Source organism: Arachis ipaensis, chromosome B2 (assembly GCF_059453495.1).
Source record: "Arachis ipaensis isolate K30076 ecotype BB chromosome B2, ASM5945349v1, whole genome shotgun sequence".
NCBI classification, from domain to species: domain Eukaryota; kingdom Viridiplantae; phylum Streptophyta; class Magnoliopsida; order Fabales; family Fabaceae; genus Arachis; species Arachis ipaensis.
In genome coordinates, this window is record NC_142437.1 from 111,957,070 (window position 1) to 111,982,988 (window position 25,919).

Below are 25,919 nucleotides of genomic sequence, written 5' to 3' on the forward strand. Positions count from 1 at the left end.
TTTACCACATCACTAATGCCTTTGACGACTGATTTAAACGGCATCAATTTAAAGGATAGAATTGATGCAAATCGAAAATTTCTAGGATAAAATTGAAACAAATTGAAACTTAGAGGTAATTTTAAAACTTTTGGTAAACTTCATGGACAAAAGGTATACTTTACCCTTAAATATAAATGTAGTTTCGACTGAATTTGCAAAAAATTTAAGAGAAATACAAAGCGGTAAAGAAAGAAATGTATGACAATCATATTTTAAATTATGTCTATATAAAACTAGTTTATCTGCACAAGAATTTTGCTTCTCTAAACTTATAGTAGAGGTTCCAACTCTCTATAAGATGAAGATCAATTAAATCTTAAAGACATATAGCCACAACTGTTTTTGAGTTAACTTTTATTTCTACTTGAGCGAAATTCATATTCAGTGACAGATTCAACCCCAAAAAGAAATATATGACAATTATATTTTAAATTATGTCTATATAAAACTAGTTTATCTGCACAAGAATTTTGCTTCTCTAAACTTATAGTAGAGATTCCAACTCTCTATAAGATGAAGATCAATTAAATCTTAAAGACATATAGCCACAACTGTTTTTGAGTTAACTTTTATTTCTACTTAAGCAAAATTTATATTCAGCGACAGATTCAACCCCAAAAAGATGTACAAAAGCTCAGCAAGCATCATTATACAAGTGCTCAAGTTAGCACTATAGGCCATTAAGAAATTTTCTTCATGAACCCTAAAAATTTCTCCACATACTGCATTTTCGTCATTCATCATAGAAACATCTGAATTAAGTTTAGTGAACGGAAATTTGAGAGACAACAAATGCACCTGTTTCCTATGAAATTATCCATTCCCTATTCCTTTTCCTTTTTTCGAGACTTATAAATTTATTATTTTAAAATTATAGATCGAAATTATATTGTCGTAACTCATGATTTGAGAATCAATTGAACTACCTAATTCGATTAAATTAACCGGGGAATTAAGGGTATTTATGGGTTGGGACTAGCCAAATTTAATTAAATACGAACCCAATCCTAAAAGGACAACGGGTCCATTTTGACCCGACCTAAAAGTGACCCGAAATAAATCGGACTAACCCAATACAAAATTAGTGTATATAAATTTATAAATTTTGTATACTAAAGTAATAAAATTTTACTTTTAAAAATTAAATTTAACAAATATTATATTATATTTATACCAAAATAAATTATTTTAAAATAAAAATAATACTGTATAATTTAAAAAATATTAATTAAAGTGTAAAAATATAACTTGACATTACGAATTTCACTCTAATATATATATTTTTTAAAAAATAACTTCAAAGCCAGCCGAGTCATCCGAAGCATAACTCGAACCCAATCCAAAAATGACACAAGATAAAAATAACAAATTCGAATATGATAAATATGTCTTGGATTTGGACCAAATTTTAGACCAAGTCAGATCTTAAATACTCTTACTGGAAATTAATCACTTAGCTAATTTGATTGAGACAAAAAAAATTGTTGTAACAAAATTAGTCAAAACCGGTAAATTAATCGAATCGATTTGAATTTTTTTAGATAAATTTATTTAATTTTTTAAAAATGTATATTTTATAAAAATATACTACTTTATAATATTTGATTCAGTTTCAATTGAATCTCAGGTAAATTTTTTAACTTTTAAATTTCTAAGCAAAGAGAAAAAAAATGAAATAGTCCGTAGTCCCTCATTTTTATTTAGTTTTTTTACTTGGAGTGGTCCTTTTTTTGTTATTGGTTGTATTATCATAAATTGACAAATCCAATTCAACCTGTGATAAAATAAACAAGCTCAGTAAAAAGTGTACGTATTGCCAAACGGTAAAAAGCTAATAAAATGAACTGGCATGACTGAAAGTCAAAGTAAATAGAAACTAACAAAGAAAATACAAGGGAGAGGGGGAAAAGAGATAAAAAGTGTAATGACAAAGAATATAAAAGGCTGAAATGCTGAAATACAAAGACAAAAAGTCAAAGGCTAGAAACAAATGGAAAATAGCTAGCCTTGTGTTTAATTGATCGTAATGTTGTGTAGTGTTTTGTGAACAGTTTACAGAGACTATTCATATAGGTAATAGGACCAAGTCCAAACCCCTAACTAAATACTATCTAGGAAAAAAACGCATTATTTATCCAATCAATAATGATATTATTATGGACAATTTACACATTTAAAATTTAAAAATTTTGTACTCATAAATTAAAGTCATAATCAAAATATAAATAATTTGAGAATATTATATTTATGTAAATTTAAATTTAATTATTTAAAATGTATAAATTATTCTTATTTTCATCCACGAATATGATTATACTTTTTAAATATCTCGATAACTAAAAATGAGTTCAAAATTTTAAAGATTTTTTAAAGTTCAAATTGAAGATATATAAAAACTTTAACATTTGATTAAGAGAGAATGAATTTTTTCTGTTTAATTATATTCCCTGAATTAAAACTTTTTAAATTACAATATAGAGTAACATTTTTTTATTTTTTTAGCAGAGAAACTAAATTTTTAAAAGGCAGTAGTTCACTGTATAATTTTTATATAATACAATAATAAAATAAATAACATTAAATTCTGTATTAATAGGTAAATTCCAAAATTCTTACCTAAAATTTCAACCTGCAATATCAATCAAACTTAGATAAATGTAATTTTACACTCGAAAAAAAAAAATTTTTTTCTGTCTTTCAAAAGGATTTGCATCCTCTAAAGTTTGAATTTCACTTTAGAGAAAAAAGTATGATCTTTTACCATTAATTTTATAGGTGGAACCAATAATAAATATGAAAGAGAAACTATTCAAGGATAGAAAATCACACTTTATTCTCTAAAGTGAAATTCAAACTTTAGAGGATCTAAATCCCTTTCAAAATGCTCGAGTATGACTTCAAGTAGTTATGATTTTCACATTTAAAAATAAAAACAAAAAATAGTAAAATATGAGAAATATAGGAACTATTAAAATTTATTATTTTTTGTTATTACTTAACTATCAACTTAATTCGTTTAGTCTAGTAATTAAATAACATATTTTTTTATATTTTTAAATTTTAAATATTAATGATTAACTGATGACAAAAACAAAATAAATTCTAATAACTTTTTAACATTTCTAAAAAAAGGGATTTTTTTATAGAAATTAAATATAATACATAACCTCAAACTTTTATATAAAAGAGTTTTAACGAATTTTTTTTTTAATATTAGATTCAGATGAGTGTTATTCTCTTAAAATAACTCATTATGTGTGTTGTACCGTAGTGTGGAGTGCTACAATTTTAGTTTTTTAAATTCGTTAAAATAATAAAATGACGATGTCATTTTCTATTTTAGCCATTTTTTAAATTTAAAAACAAATATTTTTTAATAAAAATGTCAATGACTTTTTTTAATTAATTAAAAAATTAGAGAAAGTGTTTTCTAAAAAAAATTCTATAATAGAGTAAAACTTACCTGAATTCAAATAATCTAGCGTAACACATATCTTTGACCAATATTAAAAAAAATTAGCCAAATTTTAACTATTAAAGACATGAATAAATAATATTTCTCACAACGTTTGTCCATTCCAATATAAATAATGGAGTTATCAAATTAAAAAAGGAGGGATCAATATTAGAATTTAGAGTTTGGGTTCAACTGAAAAAATAATGCAAAACATATTTGTTATGTTATACAAAAATGATATACATTATCTCATCCATTTTAAGAAATTTAATTTAGATTAGACTCTAATTATTTTATATTAGATATACACAAAAATTAGTTATTAGTATAAAAAATTAATTAAAATATAAAATATATATTAAAATAAGTTAAACTACATATTGAACTAACTTTCATCAGTTCAACATAGTAAAAATACACAAAAATTAATTTCAAATTCAACACTTAGAATAAACATTTTTTTCTGTTAGTTTCATTTTACTCATATTTTTTTTTGTTTTAGAATGTGGTAACTCATCTTATCTTTTCTGTTAGGATAAGATTCTTTTTCTAAATTTGTTCGTTGTTATATAAATTTGATGGGCTGTATAATTTTTTTTCCTATGTATTTTCAATCTTTGTAATCATTAATCAATAATGAGAATACAATATACATTTTCATTTACTCTTTTACTTCTCTACCTTATTCTTGTTATGATATCAGAGCCATTAGGGATCTATTGATACCCGAGTCATGGTTAAAACTTTAAATTCGAACGGAAAAAATTTTAAATTCAAATGTTCAGCATATACCATCTACTCTTTCTTCTTCATCATATATAATGGATATTTTTCAAGACCAATCTAATTCTTATTATACACACCCTAGCAAAAATTCTACATCTATACTAGTTACGACTGTTCTAACAAGGAATAACTACCATTTTTGGAGCTCCTCACTATGGCAGTTATTTTAAAAAATAAACATGATTTCTTTAATAATACAATACCTTCCTCTCTTTCTGATGATCCGCTCTTCTTAGCATGGGAATGCTGCAATAACCTAATACTTTTTTGCTTTTTTATTCTCTTTTACCGTCCATTACTTAAAGTGTGATATACCTCGACATTGTTGCCTCTTTTTGGTTGATCTTCGTGAGAGATTTTCTCAGTCAAACCTCTTAGAAGTTTATAGCCTAAAATATGGTATTCTTACCATCACTCACTTCTACACTTCTCTGAAGACCCTCTGGGAGAAATTCAAAAATTCTAGGCCGCTTTCCAACTACATCTATCTAGCCAAAAATCATCGAACCCAGGACTTCATCATTAAGTTTTTGAAGGGCTTGAATGAATGTTCTCTATAGTTGGTTCTCAACTATTTCTAATAGGCCATCTGTGTCTTTTGTGAATAAGAAAAATCAGGTCCAAATTCAACACTCAAAATAAGCATTTTTTGTTTCTGTTAATTTCATTTTACTCGTGCTTTTCCTTTTTTATTCTAGAATGTGGTGACTCATCTTTTTTGTTAGGATAAGATTTTTTCTTAGATTTGTTAGTTGTTATACATATTTGATAAGTTGTGTGATTTTCTTTCTGAATATATTCAACTTTTATAATCATTGATCAATAATAAAAATATAATATATATTTTCATTCACTCTTACATCTTTGTCCAATTTTTGTTATTACACATGAATTTATAAATAAATATATAATAATTAATTTAATGATTAATTTTTTTTGTATACATAAAATTTTTGATATATTAACACCTCAAAATTAACTCGTCTCTAAATATTTTGACTTTATAATAAATGATAAAAAAAATTATTTTCATTGACTTTAATCCAATCTTTGATGAGATTTTCATTATTGATTTTATTTCTAATCTTTGTTGCAACTTATTTAATTTTGGACCAATTTTATGATATCTATTATTTAGTGTTTATTTTTTATTAATTTATTTTTTATAATAAATCTTAAATATTTAAAAATTATTTATTTTTATATTTTTTAAATTAAATATTTATTTTTTATTTTTTTAACAAACTAAACATCATTAGAATCAACTTAATTTTGAGCTTGCAATTAAATATGAGATCATGTTATACCCTTAATATTTCCTTTATGGGTTGAAGGTGCAAATCTAAATATAAAATTGGAAGACCTTGTGGGGCCAATAAAGTCATGTTAAGCGGATCCTTTGAGTTTGTATTAATGTATATCCTCAATTAAAGGGTGAAAAGATAGAAAATCAAGATGCATTTACAGTTTGGCAAGTATAATAAGATTGATTATTCATGTATCTATTTGCATATTTTGATTCCATTATCGTTGTTTCTAGTAATTTGTTGTCACTTTAGCTTAATCCAGTTGAAGTTTAGGTTGTTATAATATCACTACAACAAAACAGTATTTTGACGACGGTTTTTTTAATGTTTGGTGACGGTTTTAACTGTCACTAAATGGTTTTGTGACGGCTAAAAAAAGCGTCACAGATTTGAGCGTCGCCAGCTAACATAGTGACGGTTTTGGACCACCGTTGGTAAGGAGTGTCGCTAAATTGTTTGTGACGGTTTTTTAAAGTATAAAACCGTCACTAATTTATAACACTTGTAAAGGTGTTTTTTTATACTATATTTCGCGACGTTTTGAAACCGTCGTTAAATTACTAAATCATGTGACAATTTTTAGGCATATTTAGTGACTATTTAAACCGTCACTAAGTTACTAGTTCTTATGATAATTTTTAGGCACATTTAGTGACTATTTAAACCGTCACAATATTTTTAGTGACATTTTTTCGATTTAAAACCATTACTAAGTTACTTATTCCTGTGACAGTTTTTTTTTGTATTTAGTGACTGTTTTAAACTGTCATAATCTCTCTAACATCAAAATTTCTATTATCAAAAATTGAATTCTCCATAAATGACATTATTTTTCAACAAATCCAAATTCAATCCCACAAGTTTTACAAAAATAGTAACAATGTATTTCAAAAGTTGAATTCTACAAATTTTAATTACATAGTAATAATCCATATGTAAATTCAAAAAATTCCAACTTAATCCAAACTTGTAAACCTAACAATTCAATCATAAAACTCCTTTAAACGTTGGATGGCCTATGTTGTTGAGGTTCATGACTAGCAGAAGAATATGATCTTGTATGTGTCGGTGATTCAAAATCTGCAACCTACAATTGAAAATAAAAAAAATATATATTTTAGAAAATATTTTAGAAGGATACTTATCAACAAGTGTTATACAAGAGGCTATGATTACAAACTACAATCATTTTAGAAGAAGTTGATGACAAAATTAAGTACGCAAGTCTATAAAATTAAGTATAACACATATCCTTATCTTACCTCAGTAGGAAAACCGGGTGGCAATTGACCCTTTTGATGATTCACAAGAAAATTTACTTGCTCCTGTAGCAATTGTACTTGTAACTTCAAGTTTTGATATTCAGCTCTTGATGGTCCACCAGTTGTAGTAGATTGCATAGACTCTCTTGAGCGGGATAAGGATCCAATCATTTGAGATGGACGAACACCAAATCCCATACCTCTAACATAGCTTGAATTCTCTTTGCCAAATACTTTAACATATGCTTCATTTTCAGAAGCACACTCACCAATTTCCTTTTGTAAGTCTTCCTGGAGTGATTCATAGGTAATTTTCAAGTAAGAAAACTAAAAAGCAGAAAAAGTGGCTAAAGTGATCACAGGTAAAGAAAACTAGCTTCATGACCCAGTTTTGCACTAACTACACTAGTGACACACAAATCCAAACTGATGAAGTGGGGTGGAAGAATGTACATGCAAACTGATAAACTGATAACTATAATAACTCTTGGCAAGCAGCTTGCTCCACAAAACCAGAGCAACAATTCAATGTACATGCATCACTATGGTCAACAAGTTGGTTAACTAAACAAGTTTCCTTCACCTAAAATTTTGAATTAAAATAGTGAGAAAAAAGAATTGCAGCCTCTATTGAGGGCTATAAATAATTTCTGAAAACTTGTAAGGAACAAATATTGTGCAAATCGAGTCATGCATGTAAATAAATTTTGTTTATGAATTTCATCATCTAAAAGTATGAGAGGATAGTATAAATTGGAATGTGACTGATAATAGTATCAAAATAACGCATGACAGTTTTAGTAGCAACACTGATCAATATATGACTTGGCAAGAAGTCCAGAAAGCTTTAATAGGAATCTTAACAATAACAGGATTTTTATATATCCTGTAGGCAATCGAGAAGGATCAATGAAAATGAAATTAATACTTCCTCTGTTGAACTTGATCCATAAGAACATGCAAGCTTTATATGAGTTGAAAGTGAGCAATGATGTAACCTATCAATGAGACTAAACTCAGAATACATGTAAGCTGTCATTGGTGGAAAATCTGCTAGACTCTTGTGGAATAATAATAAGGTTTGAAAAGTAATTTTAATAGTTAGAAAAGTTTTGATTCTTAAAAATAAATCCTTATCATAAAAAAGTCAAAGTATATATATATATATATATAATATGGGAAATGCTTTAATTAAATTTGACGGTCCAGGATCCCAATAGCAGATGTCTTAGTTCTATCCTTCCTGATCCTGGTCCAACATTGAAAAACACTAATTCTGGTCCAAAACTGGTATTAACGAGAAAGAAAGCACTAGTAAAAATAGCAGCAGCAGTAGTCTCGCGATGTGAAATATATTAGCAATGGAGAATTGGAAATCTCATATATATATTAGCAATTCCATTTCTGTCTCATGACACATATGCTACATTAATTTATTTCCTATAATATAGAAGTTAGACACCTAAGTCAATATGAAAACAAGAAAGTTAGTAAGAGATGGTTTTTTTATACTAGTAGTGAGGTGGTCTTTTGCTTTTAGCTTTTGCTATAAATTAGTCATCAAACTTACATCAAGTTTATAGGTGCACAAAAACAAAACTACCAGGTTTTACAAGGATGGACATAAGATAGAGAGATGAAATCTAAGACTAAAGTTCAGCTAATTAACTTTTCCATTTCTAGTATAGCAATTTGCATAATTCAGGAAGATGACTAACCGATTCATGATGTCATCAAGGCACAAAAACATCAAAGAAATCAAGAGAAGAAATAATAAAGGGAGAACTCAAAGAAATCTAGTTGAAGCATTTCATCGAACATGTTAAGTGCAGAAAAAAGAAATCAGAGAATTCAAGATTATATATCCTAATACCATAACTCATTACGAAAATAATCATCAAGAAAGGAAAGTAAGAGAAAAATATGCCACTATTTATATGCAATTGAATAAATACATGATTATTACCTTCAAAGGAAGTTTCCTTTCTCTTCCTGCTGGATTAATCACACCCTTCTCCTTTAGATTCTTCAAGGCCTTGGTCCATGCAAATATCTATCCATCCCTCTTCAAAATTCAGATGCCTAACGTTGTGCCAACCTTGTACTTAATTGGACCATTTTCTTAACATCAAAAACTTCAAAAACTTCCAACATATACATATATATTATATTATATTTTTTCCCATTAAATCCCTAATATCTACAATATCTTTTGGCAAGGCCATTTAGTACTATTCTGTACATCAAGCTGTACTAGTACAACTTGATGGGGGAAGTAACTAACGCTTCATTGATGACTTCGCTTCTCCCATCTTACTCAGAAAATTTGAATTCACATCTATGATTTATTCCTCTTATATCCAATTTAATTCAAACATATTACTTAGAAAATTTTAAAATGTGTACAAAGCATTGATTTTAAACTACAAGAATGAAGAATTAATTCTCAAATATCCAAATCTGACATCCCTGGTAGATCTGAAAACCTAAATTAATAATTCCAAAAAATGCATTAATTGCTCAAGTTTGAACCTAAACCAAAATTAATCATACTCAGATCATTTGATTCCAAGACACTATGATAGATATATATAGTTTGAAACTTACTGCGGCAATGGAGAAGAGCAGCTCCATCGCAGAGTTTCAAACAGAGGAATGAGGCTTCTCCACAAAAATGAATGGAAACGCGAACACTAACAACGAAAGAAGGAGGCGAAGGAAGGTGAACACGGTGAAGAACACAGCGAAGAGCGCGAACCGCGAAGAGCGCGAACCACGAAGAGTGCGAACCGTGAAGAACGCGAACCGCAGAGAGCGCGAACCGAACACTGAATGGCGAAGAACACAAACATCGTTGTTACCTTCTCTTCTCTTCTGACCTCAACGCCAATTGCTACTGGAGCAATCCATCAATGGAAACTAATTGAACCATTTAAGGTTCTGAGAAGTAGAAATGGTTATGAAAATAGAAAATAAGAAAAAGGAAGGAAAGGGATAAATTGCTGTTACTTATTACTTAGACATTTAATTGTTAGTGACGGCAAAAAAATTATGTAAATAAGTGATATTATTTTATTTAACAATGACTGTTTAAATAAGGGTCACAAAATAAGTGTAACTATTCATCTGATTTGGTGTAGTGTATATATATATATACATACACACACTACAAAAAAAAGGGGATTTTGCAATGCTTTTAAAGCGTGCCAAAAAATGTGAAAAAGAGTAACGATAATTTTTTGCCATACTTTTTGAGCTATCGGCACGTTTTTAAAAGGGTCACATCTACAAACATGTCGATTACTCTATCGCCATGCTTTTGTCGATCTATTGGCACGCTTTATATTTTGTCACACTTTTATTGATTGCCACGCTTAAAAGCATGGTCATATATATAACCCTATAGCCACGCTTTTAAAGCGTGCCAAAAAGTGAATATACAACTACGCTTTTAAAATGTGCCCATTGGGTTGCTTTTGGCTACGATTCAAAAGCGTGACAATGGGATAAGATATGGCTACGCTTTCTTAAACATACCTAGATGTGAACCTATTGCCACGCTTTTAAAGCATAGCTATATCTTCATCAAATTAAAAAAAAAAATTCCTAGTATGTGCTTTTACATGTACTTTAATGCACTCCAAAAATAATTAAAAACATTGACAAAAATATGTGAATATTATTTAAATAAGCTTGCAAAATTAATAAATTCCTCAAACATGTCTCTCCTATAAAGTGGTAAAAGAATAAAAGTTAAGTTATAAATATTTTCCTTAACCATACTCCATAAATCTCTTCATTTCCTCCTCCACTTCAAATCTCACATATGTCACGTGAGGAACTGTCATCGTTGTCTTTCAAGTATGTGTTTATATTATGCTTCACTAAATACTCAGCTATTACTTCCCTCTCACAAACAACAGCATAACACAGTGGTATTTGTCCATCATTATCCTTATAAAAGTACAAAACACACGACAATATAAGCAAAGTATCAAATTCAGCATTCGAAAAATAATTAAAATGCATAGAACGATCTTCTAGTGCACATGCTAAACTGAGAGTTAGAGTTAAGCAACTATTGCAATAAGGAATAACAACTTAATTTAACATTCAAGCTAACTTCCATCATGTTTCCGTTCCAGAAAAACAGTGGCAATACCTCTAAAACTCTAAAGCATATAGATTAGCTCAAATATCTTAAGTACTTAAATTGGAATGCTTTTAATTGCAATATATGAAATATCTTGGCATTAATATCAGCATTCCTGCTAATAAGCAACTCTGTGACATTAAGGTGGCCACGATCCACGGCCCAGTGTAATGGTGTCCAACTTTCAGTGTAATATCCAACCACACAGAACTTTACGCTTAAGACGTAAACCTGAGGTGGTGAGGTATTATGACCTCTAAAGTAAAATATATACATAATAATAGTTGAAAGGAATTTATAATGAGGAGCCATGAAGGAAAGTTTAAACAAAATCGTGAAAATAAAAGCGCAACGCTCATGTAGCCAAAACTTGCGTACGAAGGAAAGCAAACACACACACACACACACACACATATAAGAGTGGAGTGTCAAAAGATACAGAATATTAAGCTCCGAATTCGACCTGCGAAGCCAAGGCCGGCCAGAGAATACTTACATACATATATACATATATATAACCCAAAGTCTCTCCAAAAATACTCAAAATAAACACTTAGTTCTCCATTAAGTCTCTAGGAGTTTTAAACATAACATACAAGTGGAGAAAGGTCTAGATACATATATAAATACATAGTAAAATATCATAACCCACATCCCAACTTCGCTTGTAGAGTAAATCCAGACGCCTAGCGCGGTGTCTCTTGACTTGCATCTAAAAACCACAAATATATGTATAGAATGAGAACCGGGAGTTCTCAACATAGTAATGGTGCCAACATACATAATATATAAGGTCCCAGAAAAGCCAGGGGCGATCCTAGAACTCCGACACTCAGTTAAAACTTAAAGGATTAACTAAACCAGATCTTTAGGTGCATAATCTAAGGTTTTTCAAGTTATATCTCAACTACTAACTTAACCCTGCGAATCTTGCTTCCTCCTGCCCTCTGAAACACCGGTGGAACTGCCCTCGTCACTCCTCCACTAGATAAGGGGCCTCTCAGTTGTACAGACAAACAATACAGGCAAAGAATTTACAAATAAGATGCAGTTACAGCAGATAAAACATATAGCAAGTAGACTTAGTAATTCAAGTAGGCAAACCGAAGTAATGTAAACTCAAACAAAATAAACAAATGCATATGATGAATGCCTGCCCTATGGCTGATGATATCATCTGTTGGTTATATAGCCGACCCAACATCTCTTGGTAGCTAACCTTGGACAAGAAACACCATTACAGAGCAAGTGGAATGAGCCACAACCCCCTTGCTACTACCCAGACGGGTGTTTAAAAACTCAACTTGGAGCAAGTAGAATAATCCACTACTGCTACTACTATCTAGGCATCACAATCACTGACCTGGACCAAGCGAGATGGACCACAATTCTTGCTATTGCCCAAGTATCTCAATCACTAACCCGGAGCAAGCGGGACGAACCACAATCCTTGCTACTGCCTAGGTATCTTAATAAAAAATCCATTCAGTCTCAAGTCAATCATCAATCATGATTTACCACTTCACAAGCTTTCTTCATTTCTAAATTACCACCCTCTCAAGGTTCAACCCCCTCACTATAATTAAAACTAAGTTTTAGGGCCTTAAAGAGTAAAAATAGAGGTTTAGAAGTCGGAAATCATGTTTGAATCATAAAAATGCAATGCTTTCGAAAACAGGGTCCCGCGTATGCATGCCATGTTGTGCATACGCGGGGGTGTCATTTACCTCACTCGCGTACGCGACTATTGTTCGCGTACGCGAGCCCCCTAGACAGAAGAGAAGTCCTGCGTCATTTGCCACTCACTCGCGTACGTAGCTTGCAAAATTCACCTCTCGCGTACGCATGCACACACCAGCGTACACGAGAACGTCTGGATAGAACTAAACGTTCACATCGCCTGTGTGCTTGCGTACGCATGCCCCTCAAAAATGGTAAAAAGTTAAGTTATGCAAAAAGTACTCTTACACTCCGAACATCCGACGCGCATAATTTTTTCGTTAAAAATTATTTTTTGTCCGTTCTTCGAACGGCGTAAATTTCACGGTTAAAATTTTTATTCAAAATAAGTTTGGAAAAGTTTGGGGGTCCGGAAGCCGAGTTATAACCCGTCGAAGTTTGGTCAAGAATCAAGTTTCTCTTCAAAATCACAAACCTCTATTTTTGCAACTTCTTAACCCAATACCAATAACCCAAGCTTCAAAACATCATCAAAACAAATCAAACCATATCTCAACACTCCTCTTTCACTCCATAATACACCAACTATACAATTTCATAAGATTCAACTCCAACCATTCATAATCAATACAACTTTATACTCAATCATCAATGTATCATTATTAGTCATCAAAATCATCATTTCACCAAGCATCACTCACATTAAACAACACAAATTCATAACAAGTTTAACATTTTCATCATTTACTAACCATCAACATGCTAACATAATCTAACCTATCATATGGTCATCTAGCCTATGTTTTTAGAAGACATTACATATTATCTATGAGAAACCAAAACCATACCTTGGGCGATTCCTCCCTAAGCCAAATACACCTCAAATTGGCAAGATCCCAATCCTCCACCACCAAGATTTTAGCACCTAAAGCACAACTAATCTTCCAATCTCCTCAATTATGCTCCAAAGTCACATACATACTACCTCATTCATACCATTACATTCACACTCACAAACTCAATACTCAACCACATATAATCAAGAAATTTACTAGGGTTTGAGAGTTCTTATCTTACTCATGCATCAATTTAGCAAGACCCACTAATTTTCTCAAGTTAATTTGACCCTAGAATATCAAAACAACCAAAAATATCAACATCCAATTATCAAATTTTTGAAATTGAGGAAAAGAGAGACTGAGAGTGAGATTGAATTTTTCTTACCAAATTGGTTAGTGGGCTTTGTAGAGCTCGACGTGGTAGACACGTGGCTGCAAATAGTGTGGTGATCAGAGCTTGGAATTAGAGGATATATAAGATTGAAGTTTATGAGTGAAAGTTAGGGTTTCGCATGCATTCTTCCTACCTCTCTTCAGTTTTCAGCATGGTATGAAGTGTTCTAATGGAGAGAGAGCTGAATTTTGCTTCTTATATGATGGACCTTGGGTCCGGTCTAACTGGTTTGGCTCGTTGGCCCGATTTTGGGCCAAAATTTTTAAAATTAGTGTTAAAATTAATATTTTAATTATTTCTATCTCATTAAACTATAAAAATTAATTTTTTAATTTATTTAAATAAAAATTTAATTTATTAATTAATTAGTTACTAATTACCCGGGATTTACATTCATTGTCTGCAAAAATAAGAATGTTAATACAAGAATCTAATGTAAATAGTTTTCTGAATCGATGAAACTGTGACTTAGATATTTATATTAGAGTCATAGGATCGTTACATTTTACATTTTTTTTTTATTTTGTGGTATTATTGTTGTAGATCCATTTGTTATCATAGACGATGAGTTCGTCATCATAATGAAATTTAATTCTAAAAGGATTATAAGTACAACAATCAAACATTATATTATTTATAGATTATTGATTATTAGGTGTATGAGTCTGAACTAACGATATTTTATGCTAAATACATACAATATAGAGCAATATGTTGTGATTGGCTTAACAAGATTAACATGATCTGAAAAAAGTATTATTGGAAGATAAGATGAAACAATTTACATCTGCACCAAAACAATTTCTTAGGATCATTCTAAACTAGATTCAGACATGATTGCAAAAGGAATTAAGCAGTTTGTAGAAGCTGACTCATTTATAAAGGGACGCTATGTGATTGTAGATGTTTACTCAAAGTTTAATTATATGATAAGTTACCGCAAAGTATGTATGACTAAATAGAAGTCGGTTGATAAATTTTTTGATAGTTGAAAAGCCTCTTATAAAGCGTTGTCGATATGAATTGAAACAATGTATAAAAAAGAGCTATCAACAACTGTGATATTTGAAATGATATCTACCTACCACGGAATGAGTTGGCTCTAGAAATCCAAATATTATATCGAATTTTTTTTGGAGTTTTTACCATTACGTTATAGCATTCAGATACAACAAATCGATTGTACCGATAAATGACACACACTTGTATGAAAAATATATAGGAACTCTATTGGTTGTCGTTTTACACGATAACAACTAGAATATTATGTCTATTGCCTTTGCTATTGTTGAGGGTAAGACTTCTGATACATGATACTTTTTTCTCTTTGCAAATACATTTGATGACGAGGGATGACATGGGTCTTATATCTTATCGACATGACTATATCAGGTCCATCATAACTCGTAGTAATGTGGCATGAGAACCTGCGAAAGCTATCTACATATTTTGCATCAGAAACATAGCATTCAACTTCTTGATGAGGTTGAAGACACCGTTCTTGCAATAGTTTGTGATCAACATAAGTAAATAACATGAGTAATATAAGATTGTAAGCATTATGTGATGATAATGATCAACTCTACAATTAATATATAATTGCGGTCTACTTTTTTTTTTTTTGCAAAGTTATTCCAAAACAATGCGTAAATACAACATTAATTACCAACGATTATGTGATCGAAGGCGAGGTTTATACTCAGTTGCTGGATGAGATCCCCCACTCACAACATGCTTTTGGCATACAATGGTGGATATCCATTGGGCCATATAATCACGAACTTAGTTAAGTGCATCTTTTCGGCGTTGAAAGGAGCGCATAATCTTCTGTGATAATACTTATTAAGGAAATCTTTTATAGATTAAATGAGTTATTCACCAAGAACAGGGTTAATATTAGGCTCGAATTAGTACGTGACACGTATTTTCTGGATCAATGACCCAAAGATTTTAAGCAAATTAACACATTGCAGAAACGTCAGTCACTTATTTTGATAAGTAAAATGACATATTTGAGATGCGTGAGATGTCCAATGTTGTGGAATATATTAAGGATTTATCCTTAACAATGGGTTGCTGCATGCACAAAATAAAATTTAAACACCTGACACTTTCTTAAATGGACAAGTCAACTGATTACTCGACCAATTCAACTTGGTTAAATATTGAGTAAACTATCATTTCTACCCATAAAAATTTAAAATGCTGACAAATCTACCCACGAATAAACAAAATTATCATTTGTACTCATAAATGATGGACTTTTACTAACAAAATTATTCGAACCCTAAAAAATTATTTGAAATTTCCAAAATACCCTCTAATATAACCTAACTCTAACTTCTCTTTTTTACTCCACACTACTACTCCTCCAATCCCAAACCTCACTACGACCCAAATCCTTCCTCACCACCACCCAAATCACTTTTTACTCCACACCACCCGTCGTCCGCTTCACCACCTCCGCCGCCTCCTCCCCAGGTGGCCCCCTCTCTACGAGTGCCCCGTCTGCTGCGTCGCCGCTGAAGCCTCCAAGAACCTTGACCGCGCTTTCTCCCTCGTTCGCAAGTACAAGCGCCGCTCCATCCTCCGTCGTGTTATCACCATCGTTTTTGCCGCAGACTTTCGCAAAGTTCTCTCCTATCTCGAAGCCTCCATCGGTGACATGCGTTGGCTCCTCTCCATCCTTGACACTGACACCTCTGCCGCGACTGCTAGTGGCAGTAGTAACATTGTCTTTTCGCTTCCTCCAATCGCCAGTAACAACCCATTCTGTCTTAGGCATGGTCTTTTATTTCTAGTGTTCAAATAGGTCAATTGAACGATAGGGTAGAAGCTACTAATGAATTTGCTTCGCTTGCAAATAATAACGATAGGAACAAAATTATTGTTAAGGAAGGTGAGATTCTATTTTTATTGAAGTTCTTGAAAGAGAATAGTGGTGGTGGAGTTTAGGATTGAGAAAATGATGGTGTGGAGTAAAAAAGAGAAATTAAAGTTATGTTATATTATAGTATATTTTAAAAATTTTAAATAATTTTTAGAATTTAGGTAATTTTATTAATAAGAATCTATTTTTCATAAGTTGAAATAATAATTTTGTTTAATCATAGATAAATTTATCGGCGTTTGTTATCTTTATAGGGAGAAATAATAGTTTATTTATTAAATATTTATGATAGTACTTTGCTAAAGTTAAACAGTGCTTAATTTAGATATTCTAACCAGGGCATTCAGGCCAACACAACTCAACTTTTTGAAACTCTGCAGAAAAGAAAACGCAATGCAGTGGAATGATTGAAACACACAGCGCGTGCTCTCACTCACTCTCTCATTCACATTCAAACTCTTTCTTTCTCTGCTTCCTTCCCCATACAACAATAACAACAGCAACAACAACCTTTGTCTTTGTCATTTTCCTCTCCCACTTCCAAAACTCACATCTCGCTTCTCCCTTCTCTTCTTCTTCTTCCCTCGTCTCTTTTTCTCTCTCTGAAGAAAGTTCTGCTTTTTACAAGCATTGGATCACGGAATCACCGCCCCATTTTCTTCTAAGGCCTCAAAGGCTCAAACCCAGTTGCATTCTCCATTTTCATGCAGAGATTCCATCTGGGTCTCTCTCAAAATCGAACCTTGATGATGGATTCAAGTGCCCCAAACACACCCTCCTTTCAGAACACCCCAGACTCTAACATCACCACCAACACTCTCTCTCCAAAGCCTTACAAGAAGAGCTTCGTCACCACTCTCATGGAGGCAGCAACACTCCGCACTCCTTCCTTCAAAGAAGACAACTACTTCGTCTCTCTCCTCAGACCCTCAGAGAGAAAGGCACTTCAAGAACTCAAGGAAAAGCTCAAAGCTTCTATTGACAGTAAGAATGGTGAAAATGATGGTGCTGTTATGTGGGGGATTCCACTCCTTGGTGGTGATGATCGTGCTGACGTCATACTCTTGAAGTTCCTTAGAGCAAGGGATTTTAGGGTTGCTGATGCACTCACCATGCTCCTTAAGTGCTTGCAATGGAGGAAGGACTTTGGTGCTGAAACCATTGTTGATGAGGATTTGGGATTCAAGGAGCTTGAAGGTCTTATAAATAAGCATTTCAAATTTGTCATCTTTTTTACTCTTCTTAAAAACTTTTTTTAAAGATCTAAAAGTAGAAATTCATGCATTGAATTAAGTGTTACTAGAATATTTAGTTTTGTTACTTTTTGGATATTTAAAAAAAAATGCCTCATTACCAATTTATTTATAAAATTATCACTTATTATTATATTTGGTGTTTGTGCAAAAAAATAGGTGTGATAGCATATATGCAAGGGTATGACAAAGAAGGGCATCCAGTGTGTTACAATGCATATGGTGTTTTTAGGGATAAGGAAATGTATGAGAGGATCTTTGGTGATGAAGAGAAGCTGAAGAAGTTCCTTAGATGGAGGGTTCAGGTCCTTGAGAGGGGCATCAAGCTCCTACATTTCAAGGCTGGTGGGGTCAATTCCCTTATTCAGGTCACTGACCTTAAGGACATGCCCAAAAGGGAGCTTAGGGTTGCTTCTAACCACATCCTCTCCCTCTTCCAAGACAATTACCCAGAGATGGTGGCTCGCAAGGTACAATCTTTTCCAATAATTATTAAAAAAAAAAGGAATCATTTTGATGGGTCTAGTTAGGGATTTAGATTTTGTTTGTTTTATTAGGGGGAAAAGAGGGAACTTTTCTTGAGTTGGTTTGTTTTCTAGTTGAGTTCTCTCAATGTACTCATATCTTACATGTGACAAATTTTTCAACCTTTTTTTTTTTGTGGGGTGATTCAGATTTTCATCAATGTGCCATGGTACTTCAGCATGTTGTATTCAATGTTCAGCCCGTTTCTGACTCAAAGAACCAAGAGCAAGTTTGTGATCTCTAAGGAAGGAAATGCTGCTGAGACGCTCTACAAGTGAGTTCTAATTTGGATTAATTAATGTGCAGATTCACATATCCATTGTTCTAGAATATTTTTTTATTTTTATTTTCCCTTTTTCCTCTCTTTTTTTTTGTTTAAAATTCTGTATTAAAATAATTCAAAAGTATCACGGATTCCTAGTCATTGATTTGGATTTTATTAATTAATTTAATTTCAATATATTGTCACATCACTAAAAAAAATATTTTTTAGTTGCCTTAATTAAACTCTTAATTAACTAATTAATGCCTTCTATTGTTCGAGTTGTTTGTCCTCTATATCGATGTAATGTCCATTTTGACCCTGGAATTTTGTTTTAGTCAATTTGGTCATTGTCTTTTTAAAATGACAAATAAGTTCGTTGTTATCCATAAGGTAGCATTTGTTTTGAGGTATGGAGACAGAAACTGAGAGACTAAGATTTAGTATCATATTTGTTGGTTCAGAGATAGGTACTAAAATTTCTATCTCTGTTTCCAAAATTCAGTATTTCAGTACCTCCAAAAAGTGGGAACACAAGAGACTAAAATTTTTAGAGATGGAGGTTGAAACTTTAATAATATTTTATACCTAAAATACTCTCATTTTAATTAAAATTTCAATTTTACTCTTTGTGCAAATTAAATTAGAGTTTCATTCTTGTTTCAAATTCTGTCTACGTTTGTTTTGAGGTACTGAGACAGAGACTGGGAGATTAAGACTCAGTGTCATGTTTGTTGGTTCAGAGACTGGTACTAAAATTTCTGTCTCTGTTCCCAAAATTTCAGTACCTCCAAAAAGTGGGAACACAGGCGGCTAAAATTTTTAGAGATGAAGACTGAAACTTTAATAATATTTTTATACCTAAAATACCTTCATTTCAATTAATTAATTTCAGTTTTACTCTTTGTACAAATTAAATTAGAATTTCATTCTTGTTTCAATTTTTGTCTCCCACTTTTTACCAAACAGAATACTAAGATTTATTTTAATCTCTATCTCTCAGTGTTAGTCTTTTCGTCTCTGCCTCTCCACCAAACACTAGCTTAGTCTATATCTCTCAGTCTCAGTTTTTTCGTCTCTGTCTCTCCACCAAACGCTACCTAATAGTTAATTGTTGTGAACGCTCTTTAATTATTAATATGTTAATTTTAGATTTTTGTTAGATATATAGGGCATACTGAATATATTAAAAAAAATATATTATAGTTTTAATTTTTCATATATTTTTAAAAAATATTTTTAACCTCTTTTCTAATTATGTAAACATCTTATATAATTTTTAGATATTAATAATTAATAGTACATACTATTTCTAAATTTAATTTAAGAATAATGTCACAGACATGTTCATACATGATCATATTTTAATGAATTTAAGAGACCAAAATGGGTTATTTCATTTTTTTTTACCTCATTTTTTTTATTTTGTCTTGGCTAGTCCTATAATAGAAATTAAAATTCCCACTTTCCTATCTATATATCCATTTTGGGTTTGGCTTCTGAAAGGAGTTTGTTTTTTATGGTCAGATTCATAAGGCCCGAGGATATTCCTGTTCAGTATGGAGGGCTGAATAGGCCCAGTGATTTGCAGAATGGTCCCCCAAAACCTGCTTCAGACTTCACTGTTAAAGGTGGAGAGAAAGTGAACATACAAATAGAAGGAATTGAGGTGACAATAATAACCCTCCTTTTTTTTTTTCACTAAAAAACTCTTCCCTATGCATATTGTGATGATGATTGATTGCTACTTTTGTCATGCAAGTGGTTTCTTTTTCCACATAAAAAATATATTTTTTTTTCAATTGATTGTTGTCATGTGCTCCAAAATTTTCAAATCAAAAGTTCTCCTAATTCAAAATTTTACACAATGTTCAAAGGTGAAATTTTGTAGTAAGAATCTTTTTAAACATCACATATAAAAGAGGAATCATCAGCCTTTGTTTCCAATTTAAAGCTTGAACCAAGCATTAAGCATAATAATAATAAGCTTTATGTTTTGGGACAATGCTAAAGGTGTAAAGATTTATTTTGGCTTCTTACGGTATCCTCTAGTTTGGGAGGCTAAGGACTAATTTGTCACAGATCTAATTTTCATTTAATGGTGTGTCGTTGACTAATGGGTTGCTGCATACACAACGTATAAGATTTTAATAATGATAGATGCTACTCTCATGATTTAAATCTACATTAATGGATTATCCTAATGCATGATACACTAAGTTCAATTTGGTCCGTCGCAAAATATGTCTAAAGTTTTTTGCTATCGCAAAATTTTATGTGTTGTCTCTCTTGGTTGAATTTTGTCCTGTTTTTTATGTTGTGATAATGATGTTTTCTTTGTTTTTTTTTTTTTTTTTTTATGTTGCTGGATTTTGAATAGGCTGGTGCAACCATCACATGGGACATAGTGGTTGGTGGTTGGGACTTAGAATATAGTGCTGAGTTCGTACCAAATGCTGAAGGAAGCTACACCATAGCTGTTGAGAAGCCAAGAAAAGTTATGGCCTCAGAGGAAGCAATTCACAACTCATACACATCAAAGGAACCAGGCAAAATGGTACTCTCTGTTGATAACACTTCCTCGAGGAGGAAAAAGGTCGCGGCGTATCGCTACGTCGTCCGGAAATCCAGTAGTACCGTGTAATAATAACAACCTCAATTTAGATTTTAGGACTTTCTATGATGTTTTTCCTCTTTTCTTGGTTTTTTGGATGGTCTAATTTTATGCTTATGAACTCGTTAAAGCCCTACTTAGAGTTATTAATGGTAATGTACTAATGCAATGTAAAAAAGGATGGGTGAAAAATGGTTAGTGTATTATTATTGCTTGGTATAGAAGAAAAGCAATTAAGGTTGCTTATATAACATACCATGTTACTGTTTTTGTTTGTCCTTGTGTTTGTGACGTTTTGTTCGTGGGATTTACTAATATGTCCTTTTGTGGGGGGGAGGGGCACATGGGGGGGGGGGGATTTTGAATTGGAATTGGTTAATGGTGTGAATCCAGGATAGAGAAGAAAAATTGGCAATACTTTTTGTTGCTTTTGGCCATTGTGTATTACTATTATACAATCTAATAGAAGAAATGGTTGGTGAATGAACAATCTATGTTTTTAACTTTTTATGATTCCAAGTAATGTTTGTGTGTTGGCTTGATTGGTTAAAGGAACATCACTTGAGATGTGTTACCATAAATGAAAAGGAAAATTGAGTAAGATAAATATTGACAAGACTTATGTATCATTGAGATGGATATTCATTTTGATTTGTACCTAGTTGATGCATGCTTTTGCTTTCTATTATTTGGTCAACATAAATTATTGGCTCATTTTTTTTGTTATGGAAATTTTGTTTGTGATGTGCATGGTTATGGGTTTCTTAGGTGCTATACTAATGTATGGGACAGCTTTTGCTCAATTTGAGTGTGAAGAACTCGGATCATGCGAGTTTTTTGTGTATGAAAAATGTGATGATCAAATCGGAGGATCTGATTTGTATTTTTAAATTTTTTTTATTTTTGAAAATAAAAATTGGAGGGTCCAATTTTAACATTAAAATTTTTTTATTTTTAAAAATAAAAATCGGATGGTCCGATTTTAATATTAATTTTTTTTTATTTTTTAAACCACAAATCGGACCGTCCGATTTGTGATTGTTTGTTTAAAAAAACAAAACAGTACAAAGAAATTGGAGGCATCGATTTGTGTAATTCATAACAATGTAAAACACTTCTCTTCTCACACCATTCTGTTATACACATCTCTCTCTCACATGAAAAAGAATAATAAGCGTAAATTATTAATCACTTTATAGTTGAGACTTGAGATGACAGAAAATCATTCAAAATGGTTTAGTAAATTTTTTTGGGTAGAAAAAAAAATAAGATAAATGGTGAAATATTTGTCCTTCAAATATTTTAAATTAGTTACAGTAGTTCTTTTGTCACTTTTGTATCTAACGGCGTCTGAATTTGCTGATGTGGCACGTTAAGTGACACCATAACATGCACCTAATAGTTTTAATTGACTACTAACATAATAAATTTATAAAGTTAGATCAAATTAATCCAAATTGAGAGATTCTAATGTCTCAAAGTCTCTCATCAATGTTTTGATTTGATTTAATTTCATAAATTTATTATATTAATAGTCAATTAAGACTATTTAATGTGTGTTGTGATGTCATCTAATATGTCACATTAGCAAATGTTGATGCCGTCAATAAAAAAATGACAAAAGGACTAACATGATTAACTTCAAATATTTTAAGAATAAATTTAATTAAAAAATTTTTTAAAAATTAATTCAAATCATGATTGATATTTTAAGACAAATTTAGCCATTTTCTCGTAAAAATAACAACAAACTAAAATAAATTAGCACCATCTTGATTAATAAAGTAAAATTTTATTAGGAGTATTGATTATTGAAAAAGCACACTCGAATAAAACTTTTTTTTTTGTCAATTTTCAGCCACTATATTTATCGTTTTAGACATATACGACAAAAAAATTACCATAAACACTAGTAAAACTAAAATTTCTGAAGCAACTTTGTTTAGCTCATGTTTTTAGTAGAGATATTTACATGATAGTTGATATATATGATATCCTATGTTTTTTTTTTTTTTTTTTGGTGACTATATGATATCCTATGGTTAAATTACATTGTTCGCATTAAAAAAAAAAATCCATAATATTCGAAGAAAATAAGTATGATAAATTTATGCTCATTCAAGAATTCATCATAAGTAATGTAAAATAATGTATATAAAATGAGTCTTTTATATATAAGTTAAATTCCAAAATAATCTACTAAAATAATTTTTAAAATTTCAATTGCATGAATATGATCTCAGATATTAGTAAAAGGGAATTACGTTAGTTTTTCAACCGTTTTTATCAAATGACCCACTGATAGAAATTAATACGGTGCACTTTTATCGATTTCGAGAATATAATTAATATTTTAAAAACTATTTTAATGTATATAACCAATTTTAAGATTACTTTAAATTAATAAATATATAAATTACGGAAATACATAAAATGTGAGGTATTTATAAAAGAAAAAGTATAGGTAGATAATAAAAGTATTAAACAATATAAATAATAGATATATCGGATGTTTAATTCACTAGGTGTTCGGATGTTCAATCTACTAGGTGTGCGGATGGTTATTCTAATATTAAGATTTATGTGAGTAATTTAGAAGGTAGTATGTTTTACTTGAATTGGACCAATTTTTAGACCCGTTGTTCATGTTGTTCGAAAAAGTCAGTAGTTACCTAGCATAACCCTTTATAAAAATGCGTACTCTTACACATCTTAAATGCTGAGGGATAGGTTAAAAATTGAACATATCTCAGTGTCTGAGACTCCATGCTATGACTGGCGACGCCGAAACATATCCTGAGTGCACATGAGGTATGTGTTGTTTGGAGATCCTGAATTGAACACTCGAGATATGTGGCAACTGAGAAAGGGGTCTTAGTATCCGAGATATGTACGATTTGCTTAATTTGGGTCTTAGCATTCGAGATATGCTCGGGTGTATATATAAGGTCACAGCAGCTGAGATTGTTGTGCATTTGAATAGTTTTTAAGAATTTTATTAGTTTCTAAACGCCTGAGTTCGAGTTCCTTAAGTAAATATGGCCCCCGAGAAAATGTCCGCGATGGAGACATTAATAGATTGAATGCTACTTGGCACGTGGCTGGAGTTTTAGATTTTGAGGTTAGTAATTTTTCCTTGTTTTATTTTTAGTGAATAATTAGTTTAGATGTTCAGACTTTAGTAACTTAGTTAATGTGGCAGGACTTAGTGACTAGACAAATTTAGACAATTTATATATATATATATATATATATATATATTCATCAGGTATAGTATGGTTTGATATTTTGTATAATTGATTGTAACTAATTGTAACTTAAGTTGTATAAATAAAATACTAAAATAGATAAATAATTGTAACTTAAGTTAAATAAATAAAATAGATAACTATTAATTGGTGAAATTAATAGGTAATTAATTGAAGTCATGCCCAAATATGACAGTCAGGTTAGAATAGTGCAACATAAATGATTTAATTTTTTATATATTGCTTGATAGTCTTGTCTTTAGTAAGTTCTATGAATATTAGCAATACAAATTATATCCGTACTGTATCTGTTGCATTTATTATCGATGTTTATCTACTTGGTTTAGAATTTTTAGTAATAGTTCAACACAATTAATGGTTTAGACGAGATTAATATGCAAGAGTAAATGTTATGGATATTCCAGAGACCACGATTACTGTTGCCACGCCGTGTGACCCTGGATTTCTCCTCGCTGGATATCCTATTGCCTTATATTAGGGAGGTGGGATTTAGACATGTAGTAGAGTTGAGAAATTTTATGTTTGACAATTTTTTTTATCTCTGCATTTGTCGAGTGGTGGAGGCTCGAGACCCACACGTTCTACCTTCCATGGAGTGAAGTCAGCATTGCGCTCCAAGAAGTTGCCTACCACATTGGTCTGCGCATTGATGGAGAGCCGATTGGGAGTTATACCACAGACTTTCAGCGATGGCATGGACAACCCACGTGGGAGTGGGTTGAGGATTTACTTAGCGCCAGGCCGCCACTACAGCCAGAGGGAGGAAAGCAAGTTTTCGGGGTGAGGATGACCTGGCTGAGGGACAGAATTTCACACATTCCAGCTGGGATAGCTCCGAATACACTCCGCTAGTACTCCCGGTGCTACTTATTGGGGAGTTTCTGTTCACGGACAAGTCTGCTACACTTGTCCCTTTGAGATGGCTGCCGCTGCTGGAGGATTTCCATCGTTACAGCCAGTTGTCGTGGGGATTTGCACTGCTCTGTCATACGTACCACTCACTATGTACCGTGGCAGTGTGTGATGTGACTGACATTGCAGGTTGCATGCCACTTCTTGTCTCTTGGATCTATCATAGGTTCCCGTGTTTTAGTCCAGCAGGATATGACGTCGTCAGGTTCCCACTTGCAACTAGGTATGCACATATTGTAAATAATGATGGCAGTACTAGGTATGTACACATGCG

At 31.7% G+C, this 25,919-nt stretch overlaps 1 protein-coding gene across 1 annotated transcript; it reads left to right on the forward strand.

The window, feature by feature from the left end:
- Positions 1 to 17,160: 17,160 nt before the first annotated feature.
- On the forward strand, positions 17,161 to 21,738 carry LOC107625815 (patellin-6). Its single transcript, XM_016328539.3, has 5 exons — positions 17,161 to 18,007; positions 18,223 to 18,533; positions 18,738 to 18,862; positions 20,378 to 20,519; positions 21,231 to 21,738. The coding sequence occupies exons 1-5, from the start codon at positions 17,515 to 17,517 to the stop codon at positions 21,492 to 21,494; spliced, it is 1,335 nt and encodes a 444-aa protein (XP_016184025.1). The 5' UTR covers positions 17,161 to 17,514; the 3' UTR covers positions 21,495 to 21,738.
- Positions 21,739 to 25,919: the final 4,181 nt, after the last annotated feature.

Coding starts and splice junctions, on each gene's coding strand:
- LOC107625815 (XM_016328539.3), top strand. CDS start 17,515: ATGCAGAGATTCCATCTGGGTCTCTCTCAAAATCGAACCTTGATGATG. Junction 18,008..18,222: donor GGGATTCAAGGAGCTTGAAG/GTCTTATAAATA, acceptor GCAAAAAAATAG/GTGTGATAGCATATATGCAA. Junction 18,863..20,377: donor GCTGCTGAGACGCTCTACAA/GTGAGTTCTAAT, acceptor TTTTATGGTCAG/ATTCATAAGGCCCGAGGATA.